This window comes from Bos javanicus, chromosome 19 (genome assembly GCF_032452875.1).
Source record: "Bos javanicus breed banteng chromosome 19, ARS-OSU_banteng_1.0, whole genome shotgun sequence".
In the NCBI taxonomy this organism is placed as follows: Eukaryota; Metazoa; Chordata; class Mammalia; order Artiodactyla; family Bovidae; genus Bos; species Bos javanicus.
The window spans coordinates 16,255,983-16,283,658 of NC_083886.1; the positions used below are offsets into that span (position 1 = coordinate 16,255,983).

The following is a 27,676-nucleotide window of genomic DNA, read 5'->3' on the forward strand; positions in this document are numbered from 1 at the left end:
TAATGCAGCAAGTTCACACTGAGATGGGCTGTGCGTGTAAAACACACACTGAGTTTTGAAGACTTAGTATGAAAAACCGTGAACTGTCACAGCCATTGCCTTCAGCTCATCCTCAGAAACCACTCTCAACAAACTTATCTTTAAGTGTGACAGTGTTAGGCACTCAGTCGTGTCCGACCCTGCAACCCCATGGACTGTAGCCGGCCAGGCCCCTCTGTCTGTGGAATTCTCCAGGCAAGAATACTGGAGTGGGTAGCCATTCTGTTTTCCACGGGATCTTCCCAATTCAGGGATCGAACCCGGGTTGCCTGCGTTGCAGGTGGATTCCTCACCATCTGAGCCACCAGGGAAGCCCTTATTCTTTATTTAGTCAGACCCATTTTCAGCTCAAAGAAACAAACCAGAGGATCAGTCTCCGTTGAATCTGGGACCATATAACCGAGGTTGAGGGGGGCCGCTTTAGACGTCGTATCAGGGTCTATCCGCGCCAGCTATGCCCTGCTCACAGGTCAACTCCCCGTCCTCAGGCTGGCAGCCCTTTGCTCCACGAGCCCCGCCCCTGCCCTCACCCTAGTTCGGTGGCTACTGCACACGCCCGACAAGGTCCGCACGGCAGCCAGCATCAGCTCAGGCCTCTTCGTGTCCAAAAGCTGCATCAGCAGGGCCACACCGTTGTTCTGGAAGATCCTCTCGGCCCCCACTTCCTCACGGCTGAGGACAATGAGGTTGTTGGCGGCCTGAAGGTGCAAAGGAAACAACAAAGGTCAGGAGGGAAGTCTGGCTACTGAGGCCTTGACCATGAGCCAAGTGCAGGGGCTGGGGCAAGGACCGGGTCTTCAAAACTTCTTTATATTCTTTTGCCCTATAACCCTGCTCCTGGGAATGTAGCCCAAGAACATAATTCAGAACAAGAAACCAAGTAACTTGCAATAAAGACCAGCTGGATGAAAATATATTGCAGCCATCAAAGACATAAATGAAAAGACTCAGAGGCAACTTGGAAAAAGCACTGGTTTGCAGAAACAGAATTGCAGATTCACTCTGATGGCACTTGTGGTAAAATAAAACTGTGCGTATCTGCTTGTGGATAAGGACTTATAAAAGGTAGGAAAGGGACTTCCCTGGTGGGCCAGTGGTGACGACTCCGCTTTCCAATCCTTGGGAGGAGAACTAAGATCCCACACTAACCCTAACCCTGGTTGGGGAACTAAGTTTGCACACACCGAGGAGCAACTGAGCCTGTGAGCTGCAACAAATTTCCCGTGGGCTGCAACGAAGACCCAACACAACCAAATAAATTTTTTTTAAAAGAAAAGGGTAGGGAAATGTTAAATTAATTAATCAAGGAACCCGTTAGTCTGAGGTGGCTTCAATGCCTCAGCAACTAAGTAAGAAAAACCCAAACCACACTTTGCTAAACAGCAGAAATTAACACAGCCTTGTAAATCAGCTATACTTCAATTTAAAAACAAAGCAACAACTAAACGAAAGAACCCTAACCCTGTATTGTCTCAATTTTAAGACACTGAAGGACAACCAATCACAAATAGCTAACGAGCCTTTCCCAAATAATGCCAACTGCTTAAGGTACAGCCCGAGGTTCCCAGGTGACCCTAGTGGTAAAGAATCCATCTGCTAAAGCAGGAGACATAAGAGATGTCGGTTCGATCCCTGGGTCAGGAAGATCCCCTGGAGAAGGAAATCGTAACCCACTCCAAGTATTCTTGCCTGGAGAATTCCATGGACAGAGGAGCCTGGCAGACTACAGTCTCAGTTCAGTTCAGTTCAGTCGCTCAGTCATGTCCGACTCTTGGCGATCCCATGAATTGCAGCACGCCAGGCCTCCCTATCCATCACCAACTCCCAGAGTTCGCTCAGACTCACGTCCATTGAGTCAGTGATGCCATCCAGCCATCTCATCCTCTGTCGTCCCCTTCTCCTCCTGCCCCCAATCCCTCCCAGCATCAGAGTCTTTTCCAATAAGTCAACTCTTCACATGAGGTGGCCAAAGTACTGAAGTTTCAGCTTCAGCATCATTCCCTCCAAAGAAATCCCAGGGCTGATCTCCTTCAGAATGGACTGGTTGGATCTCCTCGCAGTCCAAGGGACTCTCAAGAGTCTTCTCCAACGCCACAGTTCAAAAGCATCAATTCTTCGGCGTTCAGCCTTCTTCACAGTCCAATTCTCACATCCATACATGACCACAGGAAAAACCATAGCCTTGACTAGACGGACCTTTGTTGGCAAAGTAATGTCTCTGCTTTTGAATATGCTATCTAGGTTGGTCATAGCTTTCCTTCCAAGGAGTAAGCGTCCTTTAATTTCATGGCTGCAGTCACCATCTGCAGTGATTTTGGAGCCCCCCAAAATAAAGTCTGACACTGTTTCCACTGCTTCCCCATCTATTTCCCGTGAAGTGATGGGACCGGATGCCATGATCTTCATTTTCTGAATGTTGAGCTTTAAGCCAACTTTTTCACTCTCCACTTTCACTTTCATCAAGAGGCTTTTGAGTTCCTCTTCACTTTCTGCCATAAGGGTGGTGTCATCTGCATATCTGAGGTTATTGATATTTCCCCCGGCAATCTTGATTCCAGCTTGTGCCTCTTCCAGCCCAGCGTTTCTCATGATGTACTCTGCATAGAAGTTAAATAAGCAGGGTGACAATATGCAGCCTTGACATACTCCTTTCCCGATTGGAACCAGTCTGTTGTTCCATGTCCAGTTCTAACTGTTGCTTCCTGGCCTGAATACAAATTTCTCAAGAGGCAGATCAGGTGTTCTGGTATTCCCATCTCTTTCAGAATTTTCCACAAAGGCTTTGGCATAGTCAATAAAGCAGAAATAGATGTTTTTCTGGAACTCTCTTGCTTTTTCCATGATCCAGCAGATGTTGGCAATTTGATCTCTGGTTCCTCTGCCTTTTCTAAAACCAGCTTGAACATCAGGAAGTTAGCGGTTCACATATTCCTGAAGCCTGGCTTGGAGAATTTTGAGCATTACTTTACTAGCGTGTGAGATGAGTGCAATTGTGCGGTAGTTTGAGCATTCTTTGGCATTGCCTTCTTTGGGATTGGAATGAAAACTGACCTTTTCCAGTCCTGTGGCCACTGCTGAGTTTTCCAAATTTGCCTAGACTACAGTCTGGGGGGTTGCCAAGAGTTCGACATAACTAAGCATGCACACTTTTAAGCTACAGCCAATCAAATAACTCCCTTGCTTTGCTTCCACCTTTTTTCTGTTTTTGTTTGTTTTGTTTTGTTTATATATTTGCAGCACGTGGGCTCAGTAGTTGCTGCACTCAGGCTTAGTTGCCCCACAACATGTGGGATCTTAGCTCCCGACCAGGGATCATACTGACATCCCCTGCACTGGCAAGAGGATTCTTAACCACTGAACCACCAGGGTTCACCTCTTTTCTATAAAAGCCTTTTCCCTAGCTCTTGGTGGTGGAATCCTCCCAACCACTTCTGGTTTACGCTACCCAGTTCAAACAAATTTTGCTCAAACTCTTAGAGTTTTTAATATGTCTTAGTTTATCTTGTAACAGAATCGAAGTTTTTACATTGGGGATTCTTTTCCATTAAACGTGTTCCTTGAATATGGTTTTGGCATTTTTTATTGTTCAAGAAAATCTGAAGTTGCAGGAGGTTCTCAGGAAGATTGAAGGTTGTGTGCAGAGAATGCTAGATGGGATTTGAAAGCCCTGGGTGATGATCCTGCCACATGCTAGCCATGTGACCTTGGGCAAGGCATAGCATTCTCTGGGTCTCAGATCCCTGTCCGTAAAAATAGACAGTTGAGCTGCATTTTCAAGTCTCTTCCCACTCTGAGGACATATATATACATATATATATATAGGATATATAGATATAAGATATTCTGTATATGTGTGTGTGTGAGAGAGAGTCCTCAGAGTCTCTCTCTCTATATATATATGTATATATATATTTGTGTGTGTATATACATGTATATATATATATATGTATGTATATACATATATATATGTATATAAAGGATATCCTGAATATTCATTGGAAGGACTGATGCTGAAGCTGAAGCTCCAATACTCTGGCCACCTGATGTGAAGAACTGACTCACTGGAAAAGACCCTGATGCTGGGAAAGATTGAAGGCAGGAGGAGAAGGGGACGACAGAGGATGAGATGGTTGGATGGCATCATGGACTCAATGGACATGAATTTGAGTAGGCTCCAGGAGTTGGTGATGGTCAGGGAGGCCTGGTGTGCTGCAGTCCTTGGGGTGGCAAAGAGTCGGACATGACTGAGTGACTGAACTGAACTGAGGATATAAAAGAAGGATATAAAACCTTCCACCTTGAGGATGCATTCATAGTCATCCCTCAGTATCCACAGGGGATTGCTTCCAGGACCCTGGTGGATAACGAAATCCACAGATGCTCAAGTCCCTTACATAAAATGATGTAGTACAGTTGGCCCTCCTAACTGCAGGCAACCAATTGTGTGTTGAAATCCTTTAAAAGGCTCCAGATCTGGAGAGGAGGGCTTGAGGAGGACCTGAGACCCTGAGATTGGGCAAAGAATTCATGATGCAAGAAAGGGAGGAGGTGGGCAAACAGGCAGAGAGTAAGAGGTTGGTGCGCATGCTTAGTTGCATCTGACTCTGCGACCCCATGGATTGTGCTGGCCAGGCTCCTGTTTCACAGGATTCTCCAAGCAAGAATCCTGGAGTGGGTAACCATTCCCTTCTCCAGGGATCTTCCTGACCCAAAGATTGAACCCCCTTCTCCTGCATTGCAGGCAGATGCTTTACCGTCTGAGCCACCAGGGAACCCCCCAAGAGGCTGGGGAGAAGGCTGAATAAAGAATTTCAGGCAAGCATGAGCAGAACCATCATCACTCTATCAGTCAAGGTCTCTGTACTTTTCAGAGTACAAAGTACTGCTTTTATATATATATAACAACTCATCAAGTCCTCATAAGAGTTTGTTATAAAAGATACTTGCATATTAAAAATTTTTTTTTGATTGCACCTGGTGCATGTGGGATCTTAGTTCCTCAACCAGGGATCAACCCCTAGCTGCCTGCACTGGAAGGCAGAGTCTTAACCACTGGACCACTAGGGAAGCCCCTATATTTGCATATTATATGATTACTAATCATAAAACTAACAAAAATTCCCCATGCATCTTCTGTTAAATTCTTATATTCAGATATTCATTTTTTCCCTCTGAAGGAGGAAAAAAGAAACATTTAAAAATGCAGCAAATTTGGTTAAGAAGATGATATTAGGAATAAATATCTTCATAATTCAGAATGATGCTGCAATATTTGGAAATGGAATAAAGCATTATTTTGACGTGCCATTGTTTCTCAGGCCCAAAACTAGGGTGAGGCAAGTAAGAGACTCGCCTTGGGTGCAGATTTTACGGGGTACAAAAAACTTCTGCAATCAAGATAAGTGGTATTGAATGCAATGTTTTAAAATATCAAAATCCATGCAGTGCAAAAAAACAATACACGATGAACAAAATAGAAATACAAAAACAGGATTCAACCCTCATCGTTCTCACTGTTGAGCATGACTCAACATGAGCACCTCCTCGTGTTGAGCATGACTCTCTTCGTGGTTTCTCACCCTAACCCTGGCCCTTCTTGGAGTTCACGCTGCTTTCTAAAGTGGTTAATGTTTGGCCCATCTTTGTCTCCTTTCTCCAAGGAGCCGCCCACCGACACGAGTCGGGGCGTTGCGGTCCGGACACAGGGGCGGAGTCCGCACAGGAAGCAGTTACCTGCGCACCCCTAGAGCGCCCTCTTCTGGTTCGCTGCTTGCCCAGCACTTACCTTCTCTAGTTTATCCGCTTCACTGTTTCTGTCCAGGAGAATCTCAAACATCGTCTGAACCCTCGAGTCAGTGGAGAACTGCACACGGAGCTGAGGAGAGAGGAGGGAGTGGGGAAGAAGGTAGGCGGGTATCCCCATCATTTCAGTCAGCTCCACTTAAAAGTCATCTCAGGTAATATTAGGGTATGCTCTTCGTGCCTGCCTCCATCATTCATTCATCCGTCCAACAAACATCTAACTGAACTACTACCGCGGGTGGGACGCTGGAAGATGCTGGGGATAGAACGGGAGAACAAATTCAAGCCCTTGCTCCACAAAGCTTACAGTTTAGTTACATTCGAGGTCCTATTTAGTCTTCACAAGCCTTGGAAGGCAAAAAGATCACCACCCCAATTTTGCAGCCTCGCTGTTAGACGTTTAAATATGGGCTAAAACAGGAATGTATCTCCAGGGTCAGAGATATGAAGCAGCTTTCAAGTACCACTTGAAACAAATGTAAACCATTTTTTCCTTCCTTATTCCTTTTTATACATTCATTCACCTGGTGTGCCCAGGTCGTTGTAGCAGCACACAGGATCTTTAGTTGCAGCATGTGGGATCCAGTTCCCTGACCTGGGATCAAACCCAGGCCCCCTGGATTGGGACCACTGAGTCTTAGCCTCTGGACCACCAGCTGCTGCTGCTGCTGCTAAGTCGCTTCAGTCGTGTCCGACTCTGTGCGACCCCATAGACAGCAGCCCACCAGGCTCCCCCGTCCCCGGGATTCTTCAGGCAAGAACACTGGAATGGGTTGCCATTTCCTTCTCCAATGCATGAAAGTGAACAGTGAAAGTGAAGTCGCTCAGTCATGTCCCACTCTTAGTGACCCCATGGACTGCAGCCTACCAGGCTCCTCCGTCCATGGGATTTTCCAGGCAAGACTGCTGGAGTGGGGTGCCATTGCCTTCTCCGACCACCAGGGAAGTCCCTAAACGATTATTTTGGAATGTCTCCATCCCTCACTGTCCCAATCCCAACCCCAACCCCAGTGTGTTCTGCTGGGCCACAGTGCCACCTATTTCCACCCTGAGGTCCTTTCCTTTCAGGAAGTCGCTCATTCACCACCCCTTCTCTGGGCACTGGTTGGTCTGTGTTTTGACAGTCCTTGAGTCTGCACTCTGAACAGTACATGTGGTCCCTCCATGGGGCTGCCCCAGGCATCCAGAAGTCACTGTGACCCAGAGCAAGGAGAGTGTGATCAAGTTACCCTTCTGCTCTCACAGTGGGGAAGCCGGCACTCCGAGGCGTCCCTCAGAAAACTGGTAGCTAAGTGAGGACGGAGGGTGCAGGACCCCTTATCTCTGGTCCCAGTTCCCTGAGCCCACTCCATTTTCCTAGGAAAGAGTCCCTGTTCCTGCTGGCTCTCCTGCATCCCCCAGCAACATCCTCCCTCCAGGTCCCAGGTTTCTCATGCTGCCTTTGTCCTCCTAGAAAGAGAGGAAGATCATAGTGAAGACATACTAAGTTGCAGTTTTTTTTTAAGCCTCCATCTGGAATTGAAAAGACTGGTATGCTAGTCCTGTCTGGGTTGTACCTTTGAACAAACATCACGGCATCTCTGATCCTCACAGATAGGGGCACCAGCCCAGCTGTTCTGTGCCACGTGACCAACTCCGTCCAAGGGAGTGGAGGTAGGCCAGCCCTGGTGTCCCGCTGCCCTAACTGGTCCCTACTAGGAATGGGGAGCGGTGGCCAAGCCTTGTGGGAAGGGCCACCTTCCAGATCCAGCTCACCTTCTCCTGGATGCTGGTATTGAGCCTCCTCAGTGTCTCCTGGAAGCTCTGGTTCTGTGGCTCCAGAGTGGCACAGCGCTGCACATCCTTGAAGGCCTGGTCCAGCTTGCCCAGGTGCTCCAGTGCCTGGCATCGCCGGTACAGAGCCTTGATATCCGAGGAGTTGATATCAATGGCTAGCGAGGGAAGCAGGCAGAGTGTCAGGAGGCTGGGCAGCAGACCACCTTCCTTCCTCCCCCACCACACCCCCCAACTCCAGAGCTTCCGTCTCTCCCTTGGAGAGTGTGCATCCTTGTAGACCAGTTTCGTGGAAGGCAATTTTTCCACGGACTGGAAGTGGGGTGTGGTTTGGGGATGATTCAAGTGCATTACATTGATTGTGCACTTTATTTCTATTATTATGACATCAGCTCCACCTCGGGTCATCAGGCATTAGATCCCAGAGACTAGAATCCCCTGCAGTAGACCATCTGGTCCTAGGCTCCCCTTAGTTAGGGAGGTGGTAAGAATCACTGTCTCAAGGTTGGAAGGGAGCTTAAGGGTCATCTCATCCAATTCCTGACTCTCCAGGCTTGGCTCCTTGATCCCTGCCAAGTACTAATCCAGTTGGTGGTTGTATACCTCCAGCTGTGGGGAGCACCTTCCATCTCAAGGCAGACAGGTCCTTCAGAAAGCCCTTCCCTCCTCCAACCTGAAATATATCTCCCTGTAACTTTGCCCTTTTGTCTTAAGTCCAGTCCTGGAAACTGTGAGATGAAATCCAATCCTTCTTCCTTGTGACAGCCTTTCAGGAATTTGAAAGCAGCTCCCTGTCCCACCTGGGAGTTCCTTCTCTGAGCTAAATATTGCCACTTTTCCGCTCTTCACAGGATGGGTTTCCAGTCCCCTCTCCAGCTAAGTCCTTCCCTTCGGAACTCACTCCAGACTATCTCTGTCTCTCCTTAAAAATTAGTGACCCCATCAAAAGCCAACACAGACCTATGCAGAGGAGAATCCCCTTCAGTCTGCATATTATAACCCTAAAAATGCAGCCAGAAGTCTTCCCATTTTGATCATGCTCTTAAATCTAAGTGCTCTCAGAACTTGAGGCACTTCAAAAACAGTGTTGATGTGTGTTTATCTCTCCTAGTGTCTGTGAATAAACTAATGCCTCCCTCCTTCCCTCAGGAAACCTGGTCCCCACAGAGTGGTTCTGGGGAGCAGCCCTTCCCCCAGGAACATATCCTAACCTCCACCAAAGTGCCTGTGTCCTTGCTGTGACAAAAGGATTTCCAGGAGCATCTTTCTAAGAAAAGAAGCGGCCCCAGAATGTTTAACGTGTAAAGATGTGACTTAGGGATGGCTTTCCTGGAGCATCCTTTCACACAAGGATGGTCCATCTGAAGCCCTGCCTACAATGTCCAGGATGGCGTTTTATACAATCTGCGAGTGTCAAGAGCCTCTTAGACTAAACAGGGATGCTGAGGGGAAGGGAAGGAGGGCAAGATCAGAGCGAGGGGGGGCTCACCTCTTGAGGCATCAGAAGCCGCCTGAACATAGCTCTCCTGAGAAACAGGGAAGGAGGAAACTTGGTTAATGTGGGCCCAACACAGAGACAGCCAGAGAGGATCCCCGAGGTGAGGAGACAGGGCTTGCTGGCCACTGCCAATGTCAGAGGCCAGAGGTTCCTCGCTGAGCATGAAAAGTGGACAAGCATCAGGCACACTCAGGCTTGAACCTGGCTCTGCTGCTGACTGAGGAGGACATGGCTACCCGCTCCACAGTTCTCGTCTGAAGAATTCCATGGACAGAGGAGCCTGGCGGGCTATCGTCCATGGGGTTGCAAAGAGTCAGACATGACTCAAGTGATTTAGCATGTACACACTGCTGCTAACTACCCAGAGCTCTTGGGGAAGCTATTGAGCCCTCCTCTTGAGTCTTGAGCTTCCTATCTGCAATATGGGCACAAGAGTATCAGCGACCTCGTGGTCTGTGGTTAAGATGCCGTGAAATAAGCTCTGAAAAGCCCCTGTCCGGATGCCAGTTCCCACGAGATGAGAACTGTCTCCGTGGATGACTTCTCCGTCTCCCAGAGGAGTGGGTCAGTCGATGGGTACCAGAAAGCAGGGAGAGGCGCCCTGCTCCAACCTGAGGGTTTCAGGAGAGAGTGCTGGGAGGACAGGCATGACTGTCAGGAGGAGGGAGCTGCCCCCTCACCCGCATCCCAGTCCAGCCCTCAGCTCCCCACCCCTCTCTGTCCCAGACCGTTTTCAGGCCACAGGCCGCCCGGTTCCGATAGAGTGTGGCCAGCAGGGCCTTATCCTTGGTCAGCTTCAGGGCCTGGCTGTAGCTCTTGATGGCAGCCTTGTAGTCCTGGAGCTGGAAATGCTGATTCCCCTCCTCCTTCAGCTGCATCGCTTCCGCCTCGGCCATCTGTCGGGACAGGAGAGCTCCCTCCAGACCCGGGGCTGGGCTCCTGCTCTGAGGTCTGCAGCTCCAGGGTCCCCACCTACCAGGATGGAAGGGGACGATGCCCACCCCCTCAACCCCCGCCAATCCACTGCCCAGGAGGACACCACAGCGTCTGCTAAGAGTGGGGCCCAAGTTGAGAGGGGTCTCAGCGTCTCCGTTCCTAGGGAACTCTGATCAATATTATGTAACAACCTAAACAGGAAAAGAATTTGAAAAAAAAAGGGGTTTCCCTGGGCAGTCTAGAGGCTAAGGTTCCATGCTTCCAATGCAGGGGGCCTGGGTTCCATCCCTGGTCAGGCAGCTAGATCCCACTTGTTGCAAGTAAGACCTGGTGTGGCTAAATAAATAAAAATAAATATTTTTTAAAAAAGAATAGCTATATGTATAACTGAATCACTTGGTACACCTGAAGCTAATGCAAAATTGTTAACTATACTCTGATTTTTTTTTTTCCCAAAAGAAGAGTCCCTCTTCCTCCCTCCATCTCCCTCCCAGCAGGATGGGTAAAGCCACCACACCAAGGGCCTAAATTCTCATTGCAGGCCTTAAAATGCCTGGGTCCCCCCTTCCCCCTCCCCAGTCCCAGGAACAGTCCGGGCCAGCTCACTTTCTCTCAAGGACAATGTTCTCGGTCAGTCCTCCTGGGGTGCAGCTCCTCTGTGTGTGAACCCCCAGCCGGCCAGCGTCAGTCTGCCCCTCCCAGCCCCCACACAGGAGACTTTATCACCCCAGCCAGTGGCTCCGGACCATATTTGGCCACAGGGGCAGGTGCCCCTGGCGTCTGTCATTGATACTCCGGGACCTCCCCCTCCCCAGACTGGACAGCCATTACCACGTGAAGGTTCCAATGAACCTCTGTCCCCACATCCCACTCAGGGCCAGTCCTGGGGGCACAGGTGCTCCTAACCCCCCAAAGAATGATAGAAAGATCCAGAGGGATGGGAGCCCCCCCAGCAGACCCCTGTTCCCTAGGCACAGCTCGGACACCCCTTCTTCACCTCCCTCCCAGATAAACAACCTCCTATCCCCTCCCCCTACCCCTGCTATTTTGGGAGCAGAGTGACAGCTGAGGGGCTGGCAGGCTTGGACACGCAGAGCAGCTGCCCAGGTCCCAGGCCAGCTGGAGACTTCCAGAAATGCCCTTCTGGAGGGAGAAGGGAAGAGAAGGAAAGGAGGAAGTTTCCTTCCGCTCTCCCCCTTGTCCACAACTCCCTCGCCCCTTCCACCCGTTGAAAACGTCCTTGTTTTTCAGAAAGATCCATGGACTTGCTGTCTCACTTGAGTGGAAATGTGTGGTTTGTTCCACTCTGCACAGCTTCTGCAGCTCTTCCCTGTTTGCACGGAGGGGCTGGATTTGGTCTCCCTTCCCCCGCCCCAGGCTAGGAGCTCCCTGAGGATGGGCTCTGTATGTCCCCCACCGGACTGAATCTTCTCCCGAAGATTCCCAGGCAGCCTGAGAATTCCCTGCGATCAAGGACTGTGCCCCCTAACTGACTGGGACTTGCTGAGTCTCCCTTATCAGAGTGGGGGGGTCTTCCTGGGATGAGAACTGTATATTCACTAAAAACTGAATCACTGTGTTGCACACCTGACACTTATACACTATTGTAAATCAACTATACCGTGATGTTGAAATTTTAATTAAATTTAAAATTCTTAATTAAAAAAAACAACAACAGTACATACTTGCCACCAGAGAGGGTCTCCCCTGGGACAGGGATTGTTTCTCCTTATTCAACTGAGACAAATTTATGAGGTTGTCCCCTACTTGGATTTAGAATTCTCCCAGCTTTCTGTGTCTCTGAGACTGGGCGGTGAGTGCCCTCCCAGAGGACAAGTACAGCATCTCATGCCGTTTGATTTTCCCTGGCACAGAGCCTGGAAGAATCAGTGTCCAATGCATGTTCTTAAATGAAGGAATGAATGAGTTTTTCATGCTGACGCTTTGCTTCACCTCGCTACCATTCTGACCCCCTCTCCCATATTGCTTCAAACTGACCTGACTGGAGCTGAGAAAAGACACTGAAGGGAAAAAGCGTAGGTGGGATCACTCACACTAGATTCTGCTCTTAGCTCTGTGACCTTGAAAACACAGCTCTGTGACCTTGGACAAGTCCTTCTGCCCTGCTGGACACAAAGTCCAGCCCTGATAAATGTTCGCTGGCTGAAAAAATGAATGAATGGATGGATGGGTGAATTCCCTGCCCTCATGGTGTCACCAACCTTGAACCCCTTTGCAGACAGCTCTCTGTAGCAGTGACGTAATATGTTGAAGGATCCTGCCATTGGTGGAGATTGACTTCAAGTCCAGGGGACTGTGGATTCAAATCCTGATTCAGTAATTCATTCCACAAGCATTTCTTAAGCATTTGCTATCTGCCAGGATTCCCTTGTAGCTCAGTTGGTAAAGAATCTGCCTACAATGCCGGAGACACGGGTTCAATTCCTGGGTCGGGAAGATCCCCTTGAAAAGAAAATAGCAACCCACTCCAGTATTCTGGCCTGGAGAATCCCATGGACAGAGGAGCCTGGCAGGCTACAGTCCATGGGGTTGCAAGAGTTGGACACGACTGAGCGACTAAACCACTATCATGTGCCAGGAACTGTGAATGATTACGGAAGCAGAAAACACTCCGGGGGGTAAGGATTTGTCTGTTTTGTTCACTCACACATTCCAAGTGTCTGCAATAGTGTGTAGTATGTAGCGGTTGTTGTCTTACTCGCTAAGTCACCTCTGATTCTTTTGAGATCCTATGGACTGCAGACCATAAGGCTCCTCTGTCCATGGGATTTCCCAGGCAAGAATAGTGGAGTGGGATGTACAAGGTGCTCAATAACATTTGTTGAATGAACGCATGAAAGAATTCCATGCATCTGTGATTTCTGACGAATACCAAACAGTTTTGAAACCTTACAATCAGGAAACAGGACATTATTTCAGAGAAAGTTTCCCTGAGGAAATTATTAAATAAATTAACATATGTAGAGCTCCTAGAACAATGTCCAGCAGAGACCTTTGTTAAATGATTGAACGAATATTTAAGGCAAGACCTGAAGAATGAGGAACTATCAGGCTGCCATTAACAAAGTACCACTGATTGCACAATTGCACTCATCTCATATGCTAGTATGGAGAAGGCGATGGCACCCCACTCCAGTACTCTTGCCTGGAAAATCCCATGGACGGAGGAGCCTGGTGGGCTGCAGTCCATGGGGTCACTAGGAGTCGGACACGACTGAGCGACTTCACTTTCACTTTTCACTTTCATGCACTGGAGAAGGAAATGGCAACCCACTCCATTGTTCTTGCCTGGAGAATACCAGGGACGGGGGAGCCTGGTGGGCTGCCGTCTATGAGGTTGCACAGAGTCGGACACAACTGAAGCGACTTAGCAGCAGCAGCAGCACATGCTAGTAAAGTAATGCCAAAATTCTCCAAGCCAGGCTTCAACAGTACATGAACCATGAACTTCCAGATGTTCAAGCTGGATTTAGTAAAGGCAGAGGAACCAGACAGCAAATTGCCAACATCTGCTGGATCATTGAAAAAGCAAGAGAGTTCCAGAAAAATATCTACTTCTGCTTTATTGACTATGCCAAAGCCTTTGACTGTGTGGATCACAACAAACTGTGGAAAATTCTGAAAGAGATGGGAATACCAGACCATTTGACCTGCCTCTTGAGAAACCTGTATGCAGGTCAGGAAGCAACAGTTAGAACTGGACATGGAACAACAGACTGGTTCCAATCGGGAAAGCAGTACGTCAAGGCTGTATATTGTCACCCTGCTTATTTAACTTATATGCAGAGTACATCATGAGAAATGCTGGGCTGGATGAAGCACAAGCTGGAATCAAGATTGCTGGGAGAAATATCAATAACTTCAGACATGCAGATGACACCACCCTTATGGCAGAAAGCAAAGAAGAACTAAGCTTCTTGATGAAAGTGAAAAAGGAGAATGAAAAAGTTGACTTAAACTCAATATTCCGAAAACTAAGATCATGGCATCTGGTCCCATCACTTCAAATTGATGGGGAAACAATGGAAACAGTGGCTGACTTTATTTTGGGGGCTCCAAAATCACTGCAGATGGTGACTGCAACCATGAAATTAAAAGACGTTTGCTCTTTGGAAGAAAAGTTATGACCAACCTAGACAGCATATTAAAAAGCAGAGACATTACTTTGCCAACAAAGGTCCATCTAGTCAAAACTATGGTTTTTCCAGTACTCATGTATAGATGTGAGATTTGGACTCTAAAGAAAGCTGAGCGCCGAAGAATTGATGCTTTTTAACTGTGGTGTTGGAAAAGATTCTTGAGAGTCTCTGGGACTGCAAGGAGATCAGACCAGTCCATCCTAAAGGAAATCAATCCTGAATATTCTTTGAAAGGACTGATGCTGAAGCTGAAGCTCCAATACTTTGGCCACCTGATGGGAAGAACTGACTCATTAGAAAAGACCCTGATTCTGGGAAAGATTGAAGGCAAGAGGAGAAATGGGCAGCAGGGGATGAGATGGTTGGATGGCATCACCGACTCAACAGACATGAGTTTGGGCAGGCTCTGGGAGTTAGTGATGGACAGGGAGGCCTGGTGTGCTGCAGTCCATGGGTTCACAAAGAGTCGGACATGACTGAGCGACTGAACTGAACTGAACTAAACTGGGTGGCTTAAACAACAAAAACTTCTTTTCTCATAATTCTGGAGGCTAGAAGCCTAAGATCAAGGTGCCATCATGTGGGTTGGTTTCTGGTGAAACTTCACTTCTTGGGTTGTAGACAACCGTCTTCTGCTTTGTATTCACATAGCCTCTTCTCTGTGTGAGAGCAAAGAGAGAGACAAGGAGAGAGAGAGAGAGCTCTTGTGTGTCCTCCTCTTAAAAGGACATCAGTCCTATCAGATTAGGATGCCATCTTTATGACCTCACTTAACCTTTATTACTTCCTGTTGGACCATTAAGAAGGCCGAGCACCGAAGAATTGATGCTTTCAAACCATGGTGTTGGAGAAGACTCTTGAGTCCTTTGGGCAGTAAGGAGATCAAAGCAGTCAAGTCTAAAGGAAATCAACCCTGAATTTTCATTGGAAGGACTGAAGCTGAAGCTGAAGCTCCAATACCTTGGCCATTTGATGGGAAGAGCTGACTCACTGGCAAAGACTGTGATGCTGGGAAAGATTGAAGGCAGATGGAGAAGGGGACAACAGAGGATGAGATGATTGGATGGCATCACTGACTCAATGGACATGCATTTGAACAAGTTCTGGGAAAGAGTGAAGGACAGGGAGGCCTGGCACGCCGCAGTCCATGGAGTTGCAAAGAGTTGGACCGACTAAGCAACTGAACAACAATAGGGTCTGTCTCTAAGAGTCACACTGGTGGTTAGGGCTTCAATTTATGAATTGGAGGTGTGTGTGCACAATTCAGTTCATACCAGTTCCAGAAAATTGCATGAGGGAACTAAGGCTGAGTGGACCATTAAAGGAGTCTGATTTTTCCCTGCCTGTAATGGGAGGCTTTGTAGGGTAACAAAGACAGAAAGCAACTGAGCAGAGTTTTGGTTTGAAACATCACCCTGGTTGCCATGTGAAGAGGAGGAAGCAGGGTAAAGACAGGTAGGCAAATGTAGAGACTGTAGGAACCAGTATTGCGGCCAAAATCTTGGCTCTGTGTGCACTGATGCTGAACAGCAATACGCAGACAGAATTGTGGAGGAGAAGGGAAGAGCGACTACTAGTTTGTCAGGCAAAGGGGGAACACAGTACCAGTACACTAGCATTTCAAGTGCTGTGCCCCCCTGCCCTGGTGAGTGAAAAGTGAAAGTGAAAGTCGTTCAGTTGTGTCCGACTCTTTGGGACCCCATGGACTATACAGTTCATGGAATTGTCCAGGCCAGAATGGGTAGCCTTGCCCTTCTCCAGGGGATCATCTCAAACCAGGAATCGAACCCAGGTCTCCTGCATTGCAGGCCAATTCTGGTGAGTAGGGAGAGGTTATATAGTCATGCAGGAGGATGTGATAAGGATCAAGGCAATAACATCTTTCTTTTTCTTTTCCGGCTGTGATGGGTCTTCATTGCTGCGAGTGGGCTTTCTCTATTTGTGGCGAGCAGAGGCTACTCTTTGTTGCGGTACGAGAGCTTCTCATTTTGGTGGCTTCTACTCTTTGTTGCAGAGCACAGGTTCTAGAGCATGGGCTTCAGTCATTGTGGCACATGGGCTTAGCTGCTCCACAGCATGTGGGATCTTTCTGGATCAAGGATTGAACCCATATCCCCTGCATTGGCAGGCAGATTCTTAACCACTAGATCACCAGGGAAGTCCAGTAACAGTCTTTCCTTCTTTCCTCTGCAAAGTTGCAAAAGGATGGGGTTGCTGACAAGATTAGGGTGTGTGCAGGGTCTAAGGTGGTCTCCTAACCTTGAAGAGCTTCTCCGATCCCTTTAATCTTGACTCAGGTGGTTTCCTGGTTGCTCCTACCTTGATTAGCAACTGTTTGAATCTACTCTTTGGAACTCAGAGAAGGTTGTGGAAGGTGGAGTCTTGCCTACATGAAATGGGGGACAAAAAGGCCTCTGTGCCTGGGAGCCCCAAAGGGCCCTGCTTGGCATCAGTGTGGCAGTGGAGATGGAGGGAACAGACTCTAGATAGGGTAATGAGGCAGGCCTGGCGGAGCTTGGGGCGCCCTGGATAGAGCGGAGGAAGAGAGAGAGGGACAGAAGGGGGAAGGAGGGAGACAGAGAGAAAGAGAAGCTGACTGAAGATCCTTGGTTTCCAGTAAGAGTTCTTCTGGTTCATCTCTGCTTCAGTGCCTCATCTGTAATATGGGGTGAAAAGAGTCATGAGGATTAAATGTAAAGCACTTAGAACAATGTAAACACTTAGAACATATGTCGAGCACTTAGAACAATGCCTGACACATTGCTATTATTGTTAGTATTTGTTGTTATTATTGTTAATAACAATATATATTGTTATTATTATTATAGCTGTACACTGTTGAAGACTGCAGGAATTTTTTGCTTCTATACTCACGTATTAATAATTGATTTCAGCCATTTAAAAAAGAATACTAAGACTTCCCTGGTGGTCCAGTGGTCAAGAATACGCCTGCCAATCACCTGGGATGATTCCACATGACTTAGAGCTACTAAGTCTAAGCGCGCGACTACTGAGCCTGCGCTCCGGAACCCATGAGCCACCACTAGAAAAGCCACCGCAAAAAGAGGTCTGCATAGGGCAATAGAGAGCAGCCTTCGCTGGCCTTAACTAAAGAAAGCCCGTGCGCACACCAATTACCCAGAGCAGCCAAAAATAAAAATTAATTAATTATTTTAAAACTTAAAAAGAATCCTAATTTCTGCCTTCAATCCCATGGGCTCTGGTTTTATAAGCCATTCCCATTTCCTACCTCTGTGATTCTCAGGGACAATCAACCAGCCAGAGCCTTGAATTACGCATTGGTAAAACTGGGGCTCAGTCCTGGATGTTCATTGGAAGGACTGATGTTGAAGCTGAAACTCCAATACTTTGGCCACCTGATGCAAAGAGCTGACTCATTTGAAAAGACCCTGATGCTGGGAAAGATTGAGGGCAGGAGGAGAAGGGGACGAAAGAGGATGAGACGGTTGGATGGCATCACCGACTCGATGGACATGGGTTTGGGTGGACTCCGGGAGTTGGTGATGGACAGGGTTCATGGGGTCGCAAAGAGTCGGACACGACTGAGCGACTGAACTGAAAACTGGGGCTAAGAATCGCTGTTCTGAAAAGACAAAAGGTTGTCAGTATCCTGCAAGGCACTGGGAGAGACTGAACGCCCAGGCGGCCACAGGTCCAAGGGTAGGATGTGGAGGCTGAGCTGAGCCCACGCCCAATGCAGGAGGCTTGGCGGGGCGCGGCACTTCCCCGCCGCGACACCAGGGGGCGATGAGGCGGGCTGCGGCGCCGCTGAACCACGGCAGAGGCGCTCCATCACGCCGGAGTTACCTCCTCCACGTGGGGACGCAGGATGGCGGCGGCGGCGGTGGGTGTGCGTGAGTGCGGGCGGGGCCCGCGGACGGGCTCTCCCGCCGGCTTTCCCGAGGCCGTAGGGAGGCGGGAGTGGGGGCCCTCAGGTAACCGAGGCGCGGGAGTGACGCCCACCGCGCTTGTCCGCACAGGACGAGGCGGCGACGCGCGATGTGCAGCGGCTGCTCGTGCAGTTCCAGGATGAGGGCGGGCAGCTGCTGGGCTCGCCGTTCGACGTGCCCGTGGACATCACCCCGGACAAGCTGCAGCTCGTGTGCAACGCTCTACTGGCCCAGGTGAGCTTCGGGCACGCGGGGGATCGGGAGGCCGAAGGTCTTGGGTACCAGGGCCCCCACCGCTCCCCCGAAGTGCTGACAACCCGGCCTTGCGGTCTACCTTTGGGGAGGGTCGGAAGATGTGATTCGAGTGAGCGATTTACACGCCCACCTTCAGGGCCCACCTGCGGAGAGACCGCGCGTTTTGAACACATTGGGCGCATCATCACAGTGATTCCTTGTCGCAGCCCCGCACTGTCTCCCCGTTGTCATTAACTAACCTCATTTTACATTGTTGCCTACGATCATTCGATTGTGTGTAAGATGCTGCGCCGTAGGTGGTAGATAATGGAGTTGGAACTCAAACGTCAGACTCAAAACTTCTCTCCTAAGCTGCTCAGTCAGCTCAGTCGTGTCCGACTCTTTGGGACCCCATGGACCGAAGCACCCCAGGCCTCCCTGTCCATTACCAACTCCCGGAGTTTACTCAAACTCATGTCCATTGAGTCGGTGATGCCATCCAACCAGCTCATCCTCTGTCGTCTCCTTCTCCTCCCGCCTTCAATCTTTCCCAACATCAGGGTCTTTTCAAATGAGTCAGTTCTTCGCATCAGGTGGCCAGAGTATTGGAGTTTCAGCTTCAACATCAGTCCTTCCAATGAATATTCAGGACTGATTTCCTCTAAGCTGCTGCTGCTGCTGCTGCTGCTAAGTCACTTCAGTCGTGTCCGACTCTGTGCGACCCCATAGACGGCAGCCCACCAGGCTCCCCGTCCCTGGGATTCTCCAGGCAAGAACACTGGAGTGGGATGCCATTGCCTTCTCGGCTCTAAGCTGCTAGTGTTTATCAAAATGCTGCCCTCTATTGGAGGTGGGCTTCTCTGGTGACTCAGTGGTAAAGAATTGGCTTGCAGTGCAGGAGACACTGGTTCGATCCCTGCGTCTGGAAGACCCCCTGGTGAAGGAGATGGCAACCCACTCCAGTATTCTTGCTTGGGAGAATTCCAAGAGCAGAGGAGCCTGGCGGGCTACAGTCCATGGGGGCCCAAAGAGTCAGACAGGATTTAGCAACTGAACAACATCAACATTGGAGGTGGGGGAAGTTGCTTAAAAATGCAGTACCTGGACCCCACCCTACACTTAACTACACCGGACCCAGGGGTGAAGCAGAGAGTCTGCATTTTCAATCAGCTTTTTGGATGCTTCTTACACATTATAGAGCCTGGTGTGGTGGTTTAGAAAATGCCTTAAATGCTGTATACTAATTCTAATCCTGGACTTCTGTCTGAAGAACCTGAATTAGTCATTAGCAGTAGGACATTGGGCTGATCACTTGGTTGCTCTGTTTTTTCAGTATGAGCGCCTATCTGTCAGGGTAGTTGTGAGATGCAGATAAAGGATTCTAAAATGGTTTGTAAATATTCTGGAGTTGATTTTGAAGGACTAAAAAGGTCTTGCTCAATGGGGAATAATGGGGGTGTCCCAAGCAGGGTGGCTGAAAAGAAGGCTTTGCCTGCACACAGCTTGCAGAGGGTGGGGAGGGGAGTGTCCCCGGTGGAGGCTGCCCTGCCCGTCCTTTGATGGGGTGTCCCCTTTGCTCTTGTCCTCCAGGAGGAGCCCCTGCCACTGGCTTTCTACGTGCACGATGCGGAGATCGTCTCCTCGCTGGGGAGGACGCTGGAGTCCCAGGCGGTGGAGACAGAGAAGGTCTTGGACATCATTTACCAGCCACAAGCTATCTTCAGGGTTCGCGCTGTGACCCGCTGCACCAGCTCCTTGGAGGGTCACAGTGAGGCGGTCATTTCCGTGGCCTTCAGCCCCACGGGAAAGTAAGGACAGTAGCAGAGTCATGGAGGGGAGTGTGGATGCAGCTGTTGGCTGGGGTGGGGGGACCCCCAAGTTATGCTCAGTGGGGCCTCTGGCTGCCTTTCCTTGACCCAAGCTCTGGGCTCAGGGTGTAAGTAAGTGACTCACCCACTGAAATTTTGTCCCCAAAGGCCAAGGACACCTGCCTTGGAGGAGCCCTTCCTGGACTTGCTCTCAGGAGAGCTGAGCTGCAAGCTCACCTCTGCCCCTTCCTTGCTGTGTGACCTGGGCAGGTCACTTAACCTCTCTGAGTCAGTTGTTCCTCTGAGAAACAGGGTTTATTTGCTTCTCACAGTCCTCTGAGAAGCTTTAACTGGTTATGGCTGTGGCCATTCCTTTCTCCCAGATGGCCTGTGTGTTATAGTTCTCCTTTTCAGAAGAGAGAGAAATTTCCACTCCCAGATTCTGTTCCCAGAAGACAGTTGAATAGGCCGCGGGAATGTACGAGTGCAGTGTTTTGGGTGGGGCCCAACCCAGCCCCATGTCCCCAGTACAGAGGTCAGGCCGCCCCTCTTCTTCCCCAGGTACCTGGCCAGTGGCTCCGGAGACACGACAGTTCGCTTCTGGGATCTCAGCACTGAGACGCCACACTTCACATGCCAGGGTCGGTATGCACGCGGTTACCCACAGAGCGGTGTTGATACAGAGGCAGGCGGGTGATTCGTTCAGCTCTCTAGTTCCTGGGAGGCCCAGAGCACATTCCAGCCTCTTAACATCCAGTTAGCGGTTGCCAGTTCCTAGGTGGAGACCTTACCCTTGAGCCCCACCAGCCACTTACAAACAAGCAGAGACTGGACCCAAAAGTCAGCGGGAGGATGCGGGCAGGGACTGTCTGGCTGGTAGCAAGGAGAACTGGGCTTAAGTCCGGTCTCTGCCACAGTAGTCCTCAAACTTGAACATGCATCAGAATTACTTAGAGGGCTTGTTAAAATACAGGTTTCTGGGTCCCACCCCCAGAATTTTTGTCTCCTCCAGTCTGGGATGTGGCCTGAGAATTTGCATTTCAAGTTCCCAGGTGGTGCTGATGCTGCTGGCCCGGGAGCCTCACACTAGTGAGGTGACCTTGTGTAGGCCTCGCTTCCTTTCTAAGCTTCAGTTTTCTCATCTGGAAAATGGGGGTGATACTTCTCACTTTGCTCCATACTCTAGAGCTATCGTGAGAATTGTAAGGGCTGACATGTGCAAGAATTTTATATCACGTGGCACGTGAGGAACCATTAGAAAGTGGCGGTGTTATCTGTGCAGCAGCTGCATGGCTCTAGCACTTGGGGAGGGTTTGCCATTTGCCTGGGGAGTCTCATCTCTTCGATCAGTGTTTGAGCATTCATTTATTTGGCAGCTAACTATGTGGCAAATAGCACTTTCTGCAGTGTGCCGGGCATTGCTGAGCGTTTGGGATAAAGACAGGTGTGGCCCCCCTCTCTCCCCTCCCTGTCTTCCCAGGACACAGACACTGGGTCCTGAGCATATCCTGGTCCCCAGATGGCAAGAAGCTGGCTTCAGGCTGTAAGAATGGCCAGGTAGATGATGCTTGGGGTACTTAGGTGGGGCCCTGAAGTCCCTTCCTGGGAGTACCTCAGAATGAGGTACTGGGGTCTTTGGGGAGGGGTGGCTGGAGACAGTGCGCGGGGGACCCTGGGTGGGGCCAGGGGAAGGTTGGGGAGGGTTATTTGATGAGCTTCTGTCCCGCAGATTCTCCTGTGGGACCCAAGCACAGGGAAGCAAGTGGGCAGGGCGCTCACTGGCCACAGCAAGTGGATCACAGCCCTGAGCTGGGAGCCCCTCCACGCGTAAGTGACACTGACAACTGGGGTGAATGAGAAGCCAGGGATTCAAAGCTGTACCCCGCCCCTTAAGACTCGCCTAAGAGGAGTCTTAGGGGACAGGGTGGGGGCTCTGACTGGCAGTGACAGCGTGGCAGGCGGTGGGGAAGGTCGTCTGCACCCGTGGGTGGGGGGTGGTGGGCGCTCGTCACGGGGACTGAGAGCCACCTTGCAGCCACCGGATGGTGGGGTCAGGAAGCCTTCAAGACGCTATCCCCGGCCTTCGAGCTGGGCATCGGGAGGCAGCATGGGAAGACAGGCATTGCCCGCTCAGAAGTGAGGACCCATCTCTTCCTCCCCAGCAACCCCGAGTGTCGCTACGTGGCCAGCAGCTCCAAGGACGGCAGTGTGCGGGTCTGGGACACGACCGCAGGCCGCTGCGAGCGCACCCTCACCGGGCACACGCAGTCAGTCACCTGTCTCCGGTGGGGAGGGGACGGGCTTCTCTTCTCGGCCTCCCAGGACCGCACCATCAAAGTCTGGAGGGCTCATGATGTAAGAGCTGGGAGGGGTCCGGAACCAGACTGGGGAAATCACGGGTCAGGGATGTCGAACCAGTGTTTCCTGAACTTGTGGAAACTGGTCAGGGAGGTGCTTCTGAACAGTGGGTCCTGGGGTCAGTGCTGCGTTACAGCGGAGAATCCAGGGCCCCTGAGCGTGGTCAGGCTCTGGAATTTCCTGCTGTCGGAAGCCTATTTAGGTTTATCAGGCCTGCTGTATCGCAAACTTACTAGACTAGAGCCCTTTTTTCCTGACATGTCTCTTCTGTGAAACATATTTTCAGAAACATTGATCTGGGCTCATGCCCTCGTTTCACAATGAGAGACTTGAACCCAGAGGGTTCGAGTTTTGATTCAGATCACGATGAGTGATCTGATGGGTGGTTTGATTCAGATCACAGTGATTTGATTTGATTCGGATCACAGTGAATGAGGGCCCTGCTTCAGAGTCCTGTGGGCCACCCCCCATCTTCTGGGGCTGACCTGGACATTCACGTTCCTGGGGTGTAGAGTGCTCTGTGAGCGTCTGACCTGTCTCCGTCCACCCTAGGGCGTGCTGTGCCGGACTCTGCAAGGCCACGGCCACTGGGTGAACACCATGGCCCTCAGCACCGACTACGCCCTGCGCACAGGGGCCTTTGAGCCCGCCGAGGCCTCAGTGAACGCCCAAGACCTCCGAGGGTCCTGTGAGTGAGCGGAAGGAGGCAGGGAGGAAGGGCTGCTTGAGAAGGAGCTGGCTCTCGGGCTTCACGTGTGAGGGGCCAGCCTCGGCCGGGTTGGGGGGTGCTTGCTGTCCATGTTGAATTTTCTCATCAGCCTTGTTCCTTCTTTCCTTTGGTGCCTGGACACAGTGCAGGAGTTGAAGGAGAGGGCCCTTAGCCGCTACAACCTTGTGCGGGTGAGCGTCCCCAGCACCCCCAACTCCATGTGGGGTTTCTCCTCGTCCCCCAAACCCTGCACAGGCTCAGGCCCCTCTCCCTTGTAGCCCCAGTACAGAATGTACCGTTCCCCCAAAGTTCTTCCTTTACAATTCTAAAACCTTAGTGCACTGTGAATCAGTTTATTTCACTTTGGGTTTTTTTTTTTTTTTTTTTTGCTTATCTATTTATTTGTAATTCTAAGGTACCTCTGTTTATTTATTTTGGCCTCGGAATTCAGGCTGGTAGTTCCCCAGCCAGGGATAGACCTCCTGTCCCCTGCATTGGGAACATGGAGTCCTAATCACTGGACACGAGAAGTCCCTCTCTTTTTAAAATTCCATTTAGTTTCAGTAACACATTCAGATAGTCTAGGGTTCAAAGAACACACAAAAAATAGATGGTGGAGAGCCTTTCATCTCTGTGGCTCCTTCTGGAAGCATCCAGTGCTCCCAGTGTCTCGTGTGTCCTTTCCGAGACTTCACACACACGTGTGTGTGCACACTACACAGTAAAGACACACACGTACACAAGCCCACATAGCAAACCCGGCCCCCTGTTAAGATACCACGGTGGGGACTTCCCTGGCGGTCCGGTGGTTACGAGCCCACGATTGAGCAGACAGTGGTGTGTCTGCCCCTGAGGTCGGGTCTCCTCCCTGAGACCATGTGCGCGTCCTTGCCGCTGCAGGGCCGGGGCCCAGAGAGGCTAGTGTCTGGCTCAGATGACTTCACCCTGTTCCTGTGGTCCCCGGCAGAGGACAAGAAGCCCCTGGCACGGATGACGGGGCACCAGGCCCTCATCAACCAGGTGGTCTTCTCCCCAGACTCCCGTGTCATCGCCAGCGCCTCCTTCGACAAGTCCATTAAGCTGTGGGACGGCAGGACCGGCAAGTGAGTGGGGGGCGTGGGCCCGGGAGGAGGGGCACTCCCCCTCCGGAAGGAGCTCGGCTCTGCTGTTTCCTAGCTGTGTGGCTGTGGCAAGCGGTTGGATTTTTTTTTTTTTTTTCATTTATTTTGTTTTTATTTTTGGCTCTGCTGGATCTGCGTTTGCGCTCGTGGGCTTTCTCTGGCTGCAGTGAGCGGGGGCCACACTCTAATTGTGGCGTGCCGGCGGGCTTTCTCTAGTCGCCGTGAGCGGGGGCCACGCTCTGATTGTGGCCTGCCGGCTTCTCATTGCAGTGGCTTCTCTTGCTGTGAAGCAACACGAGAAGGCTCTAGGTGGGCAGGCGCAGTAGTTGTGGTGCGCGGGGTGGGCTTAGCTGCCCCGAGGCATGTGGGATCTTCCCAGACAAGGAAAGATGCAAACCCATCCCCTGCGTTGGCAGGCGGATTCCTAACTACTGGAGCACCAGGGGAGTCCCTGGATTTTCTGAGCCCCTGTTTCCTCTTCTGGGTGTGCAGACCCCTCACCTCTCAGCCTTATCACAAGGATTGAACGAGGCGGTGTGTTCAGCACCCTCACTAAGCGGGTGCTGAGAATGGCTAGTTCATTGTACGCCTAGGGAGAGAAATGGTCTGAAAGCTGGTCAAGGGCTGGGGATGCAGCAGATAATGTAGGTTTGTGGTCTGGTTGTCATCTGGCCCTCCTTACAGTGGAGTCCACAGATCAGACAGTGCGTTACCTGTCTGGGAGTTTGATGGAATTGCGGAACCCTGGGCCCCCCAGCCCAGAGCTTGGGGATCAGAACCCGCCATTTAAGGACACCTTTCAGGTCTGAGAAGCAGTGGTGTGACGAGGCACAGCGCCCTTGCAGTTGATAGGAGGAGAGGTCGAGGCGTGGGTTGGGGAAGGAGCAGGGAAACACTCCTGAGGCCAAAGAGGGACTTGTGTGTCCGTCTCTGTGTATCTCCACACCAAAGCCCTGTGAAATAGGCTGTTTGGTTAATTCATTTACTTGGCTGGGTTGGGTCTTAGTTGCAGCGTGAGGGGTCTTCATTTCGGCATGTGGCCTTCTCTACTTGCAGACGTGGGCTCAGTTGCCCCGTGGCATGTGGGATCTTAATTCCCCCATCAGGGATCAAACCCGAGTCGCCTGCATTAGAAGGCAGATTCTCAACCACTGGACCCCAGGGAAGTCCCCAGCTCCTTTTTAAGACAAGGAAACAGTCTCAGGCCCAATGACTTGCACCATCAGACACAGTCAGTCTGTCCGACCAGGTCCCAGTGGCCCGGCCCACTGCTCCTTCACGCCACCTGTCAGCAGGCACCTGCTGGGCTGGGCAGAGCGGGGGGTGTCGTGCAGATGGGCCAAGAGATGGGGGCATTGGAGTTCAAGGCTTGCAAAGTTGAGCAAGCGTGGAGGCCCGGCAAGAAGCATCCTAGAAGCAGTTTTACAAAATCACAATGACCAGCAGAGGTTAAATTGGTCCGGGGTGGGGGCCAGGCAGGGAGATTTTATACGGGTTCCCAGGTAATCCTGACATGCAGCCACAGTTGAGAACGACTGCCGGGGGCCTCGAGCACCCTTCAGACGTGTCCCAAGATCTCACATTCGTCCTCATCACTCTCCCCCCTGGCCCAGGTACCTGGCCTCCCTGCGCGGCCACGTGGCTGCCGTGTACCAGATTGCGTGGTCGGCCGACAGCCGGCTCCTGGTCAGCGGCAGCAGCGACAGCACGCTCAAAGTGTGGGACGTGAAGGCCCAGAAGCTGTCCACGGACCTGCCGGGCCACGCGGACGAGGTGCGGCCAACCCTCTGGGCTGAGCGGGGACTGAAGCCTGCCCCCGACCCCAACCCTGCTCACTGCACCACTGTCCCCCTCCCGTTTAGGTATACGCTGTCGACTGGAGTCCCGATGGCCAGAGAGTGGCCAGTGGTGGGAAGGACAAGTGCCTCCGGATGTGAGTTTCGGGGTGTGGGGGGTGCAGTGGCGGCCGGTGTGCTTGGCTCTCCTGCCCTCGCCCTCGTGGTCGTCCCCCGTGGTAGAGAGCTCCACGGGCTCTCCACCTGCCCAGGCTCGCCCCCATCGTGGGCTCCTGGGACTGTGCGGTGCCTTCCTTTCCTGAGCTGGGGTCCCCATCCCATTCCCTGCCTTTGTTCACAGATGGAGGAGATGAGAAGCCCCCCAGGTCTCTGGGATCCCCATCTGGACTCAGCTTCTGCCCGCTGCCTGCTCTGATGGGAGGCCTCAGGCTGCGTGATGGCCTTGAGAATGAGCGTGACCTGCTGTCCTCGGTCAGACCCCACGGGGGTCCCTCCGCAGAACAGGTCAAAGGTCGCAGGAGGTCGTCACTGACCCCAGTCATCGGCCATCACTCGGTACCTCGCTAGCACGAGCATGGGCAGCAGAAGGCTGGGCGATGACCAGCTGCTGCCTTTTCTAAATGCTGTCTCTCTTCAGGGTCAGGCCCCGGATTCTGTGACCAAATAAATAACTTATATTTTGTGTGTTTGGGTTACGATTCCTGTCCTCGATGCCCAGGGGTCTATGCTGGGTCAGTTTGTGTAGCCCCTTCCTCTGGGCTACTCCAGTACCATGCTGAGCAGGAAGCGGTCTTTCCTTTCTTGCCACCGTGCCTACGAGGGAGAGGCTGGGGTGACGCGCTGAGGCCTGTCTCGTAGTAGCTAGAGGAGGCTCTTAAGGCTGTGTTGTCCCTTCTGGCAGCACGAGCCACGTGTAGCTGTTTGCATGAACTAGAATTCAGCCCAGTTAGAAATGCAGTTGTCACACTAGCTCGAGGCTACTTCCTGGTCTGGACAGCACAGAGAGAGGACGCTGTGACCATCACGGGGACTTGTGCCAGCCCTGCTGCTCTGGGGTGCTTTCCCTGACCTCATTCAGTGTCACTGGGCTCTCGGGGTTCAGAGAGGCGGTCCCTGAGGGCTCCCCCTAATGGGCTGTGTGGTGGTGCAGGCTCAGGCAGAAGTGGGGATGGTGTGATGGGGAGGGTGGCTCTCTGCCCCCCAAAGACTCACAGGGTGAAGGGAACCCCCACCAGGACATGCTGAGACCTTGGACCGAGGTCTTGGCCCCACTCTTCTTCCAGGACCAGGTGCCTCTACCCGGGTTGAATTCCAGCCATCCTTGTACAGAGCACTCGGGGCCACAGCCTTTTTTGACTTCTTGGTCCTCCTCACCCTCCCCCACCCACATCTGTGCTTTTACGATTTTGCACCTTGCCTGGCTCTGGTTCTCGGCTTCCACCTGCCTGGTCTCTGCAGTGGGACTACGTGTGGGCTGAAGGGAGGCGACAGGCTCTGAGGCCCCACTCTGTGCCACGCTCTCTGCTGCTGG

General features: G+C 51.3%; 2 protein-coding genes across 3 annotated transcripts in view; one reads left to right on the plus strand and one right to left on the minus strand.

The window, feature by feature from the left end:
• Positions 1-10,763, minus strand: part of UNC45B (unc-45 myosin chaperone B) — a 32,456-nt gene extending 21,693 nt beyond the window's left edge. The window contains exons 1-6 of the mRNA XM_061390366.1: positions 10,655-10,763; positions 9,841-10,008; positions 9,104-9,140; positions 7,597-7,772; positions 5,825-5,914; positions 570-737 (exon numbers count right to left, since the gene is read on the minus strand). Of these exons, the coding sequence (XP_061246350.1) occupies positions 570-737; positions 5,825-5,914; positions 7,597-7,772; positions 9,104-9,140; positions 9,841-10,008 (639 nt within the window). The 5' untranslated portion in view covers positions 10,655-10,763. The remainder of the gene's footprint in view (positions 1-569; positions 738-5,824; positions 5,915-7,596; positions 7,773-9,103; positions 9,141-9,840; positions 10,009-10,654) is intronic.
• Positions 10,764-18,017: 7,254 nt separating this feature from the next.
• On the plus strand, positions 18,018-26,829 carry NLE1 (notchless homolog 1). Of its 2 annotated transcripts, XM_061390367.1 has the most exons (13): positions 18,018-18,079; positions 18,210-18,353; positions 19,944-20,161; positions 20,723-20,802; positions 21,642-21,718; positions 21,891-21,988; positions 22,324-22,516; positions 23,072-23,207; positions 23,373-23,419; positions 24,129-24,331; positions 25,963-26,122; positions 26,212-26,282; positions 26,486-26,829. In XM_061390367.1, exons 1-13 carry the CDS (start codon positions 18,059-18,061, stop codon positions 26,496-26,498), a joined length of 1,461 nt encoding a protein of 486 aa, XP_061246351.1. In that variant the 5' UTR covers positions 18,018-18,058; the 3' UTR covers positions 26,499-26,829. The 2 variants fall into 2 exon arrangements, with proteins under 2 accessions (XP_061246351.1, XP_061246352.1); XM_061390368.1 differs by lacking the exon at positions 26,486-26,829 and having other exon boundaries at positions 24,265-24,331.
• Positions 26,830-27,676: the final 847 nt, after the last annotated feature.

Bases quoted from the DNA above. Each gene is read 5' to 3' on its own strand.
- NLE1 (XM_061390367.1), top strand. From the start codon at position 18,059: ATGGCGGCGGCGGCGGTGGGT. The intron at 22,517-23,071 runs GTAAGAGCTGGG...CGTCCACCCTAG, and splicing joins AAGTCTGGAGGGCTCATGAT to GGCGTGCTGTGCCGGACTCT. The intron at 24,332-25,962 runs GTGAGTGGGGGG...CCCCTGGCCCAG, and splicing joins TGGGACGGCAGGACCGGCAA to GTACCTGGCCTCCCTGCGCG.